At 59.9% G+C, this 1,890-nt stretch overlaps 1 protein-coding gene across 1 annotated transcript; it reads left to right on the forward strand.

Moving 5' to 3' along the window:
- The first annotated feature begins 375 nt into the window (after positions 1-375).
- LOC108761085 (uncharacterized) lies at positions 376-792 on the forward strand. The gene has a single exon (XM_018507419.1). The coding sequence runs from the start codon at positions 376-378 to the stop codon at positions 790-792; it is 417 nt and encodes a 138-aa protein (XP_018362921.1).
- Positions 793-1,890: the final 1,098 nt, after the last annotated feature.

A 1,890-nucleotide genomic window follows, 5' to 3' on the forward strand; every position in this document is an offset into this window, starting at 1 on the left:
GCGGAAGAGGCTGAGAAAGAAGCAGAAGGGAGGAGCGACCTCTGATGCGAATGTTGTAAGGCAGGACCAAAGAGACCCTAGGCGAGGCGTGGTGCCCCCGCCCCCCGGGGGGAGCACAAACGCCGGAGTGCGCCGGACCGGCACGAACAAGAGTGACGCGGGCGTGAGTGCGAGTGGCAGGGCACCGAAAGGCCCTGCGTCCGCTAACGTTGCGATTCGCCCTCGTGTGAGGGAGACGGGAGACGCGGGACGACGACCACCGGTGGTCAGGGACATTAGGTTCCGGGCACCAAGAACCGCGGCTGTCCTTATTAAATGTGAGGAGAACAAGGACAAGCCGGGTGACGTCTCATATGCCGATTTGGAGACCATGTCATGAAGCTTGCGAGAAGCAAGATTTCACTGGATGACCTCGGCATATCGAATACGCGAATAAGGAGGGCGCAAGCAGGCGGCCTCCTTGTCGAAATACCGGGAGGTGAGGAAGCCGGGGCCAAGGCCGAGGCCCTTGTAGGCAGACTGAGGAACGTCCTCTCCGAAAGCCAATTTGGAGAGGAGGTCCAAATAGTGAGGCCAATGAGGAGAGCAGAGATCAGATTGATGGACATAGACCAATCCGTCTCTGCCGATGAAGTAGCCGAGGCAGTGGCCAAAAACGGTCAGGCTCATACTGCGGACATTAGGGTCGGCCCCCTTAGGCCCGGGAGAGGAGGCCTTAGTGTGGTGTGGGTGCAGTGCCCTCTGGCCTGTGCCAATAAGTTATTAAGTGCCGGTCGAGTGAGAGTGGGCTAGACCATGGGTGGTGCCCCTGGCAAAGCGGAAGCTGCAATGCTTCCGATGCTTTGCCGTGGGGCACACCAGGGCGAACTGCCTCAGCCAGGTGGACCGCACCAATTGGTGCTTTCAGTGCGGCGGTAATGACGGGCATAAAGCCGCCGGGTGTCGGAAACCACCAAAGTGCCCGGTGTGTGCGGGAAGAGGGCTGCCGTCGGGGCACCGAGCGGGCGCGAATGAGTGCGTGCCATTTAATGGACCGGGACAGAGGGCTAGTGAAGTGGAGACGAACGTGACCCCTGAGACGGAACAAGATAGCGGAGCTGATCGGGGAGCTCCGACCCCTGGTGAAGGGGCAAGTGCGGTAGTGGAGGCCATGGAAACCTGCGATGGCTAGACTGGCACAAATTAATGTCAACAGGTCTAGACCGTCGCAGGACATGGTCGCCAGAGTGAGTGGTGAGCTGGGACTCGACCTGGTTGCTATATCGGAGCCTAACAGGGTCCCGGACGATGGACGCTGGTTGTCCTCGCTGGACAGCCCGCCGTCGGCAGCTGTGACCTGGCAATGGGCACAGACCAGAATACCTTGTTCGCCTCGATGGAGAGGGAAAAGGTACGCGGCCGTGGACTGGGGGGACACTATTGTGGTGTCGTGCTACTTCCCCCCCAGTCTGAGCGAAGCCGAGTTTATGACGGACCTACGCGAACTTGAGGGGGAACTAGTGCACGTGGTGGGGCATCCGGTTATTGTGGCCGGCGACTTTAATGCCCGGGCATTTGCGTGGGACAGAGGACGCCGCAACAGGAGGGGTGATCTCCTCCTGGAGTGGCTGGCCTCAACGGAACTGCAAGTGATAAATGAGGGAGATGAACCGACGTGTGTACATCCGCGCGGGACCTCAAGAGTGGACCTGACGTTGGCTTCTCTTTCAGCTGCCAGGTCAATTGCAGGATGGAGGGTGGCGAAGGAGGTGGAGTCACTCTCCGACCACCTCTACGTGATCACGGAGATAGGGGCTCACATCACAGGCCCGGAGGTTGGGAAAACGGCTTTGCGGACCTTCCCCAGGTGGGTGACTGCTAAGACGGACACTGACCTGCTGGAGGCGGCGG

This window comes from Trachymyrmex cornetzi, unplaced genomic scaffold (assembly GCF_001594075.2).
Source record: "Trachymyrmex cornetzi isolate Tcor2-1 unplaced genomic scaffold, Tcor1.1 scaffold24, whole genome shotgun sequence".
NCBI lineage: Eukaryota > Metazoa > Arthropoda > Insecta > Hymenoptera > Formicidae > Trachymyrmex > Trachymyrmex cornetzi.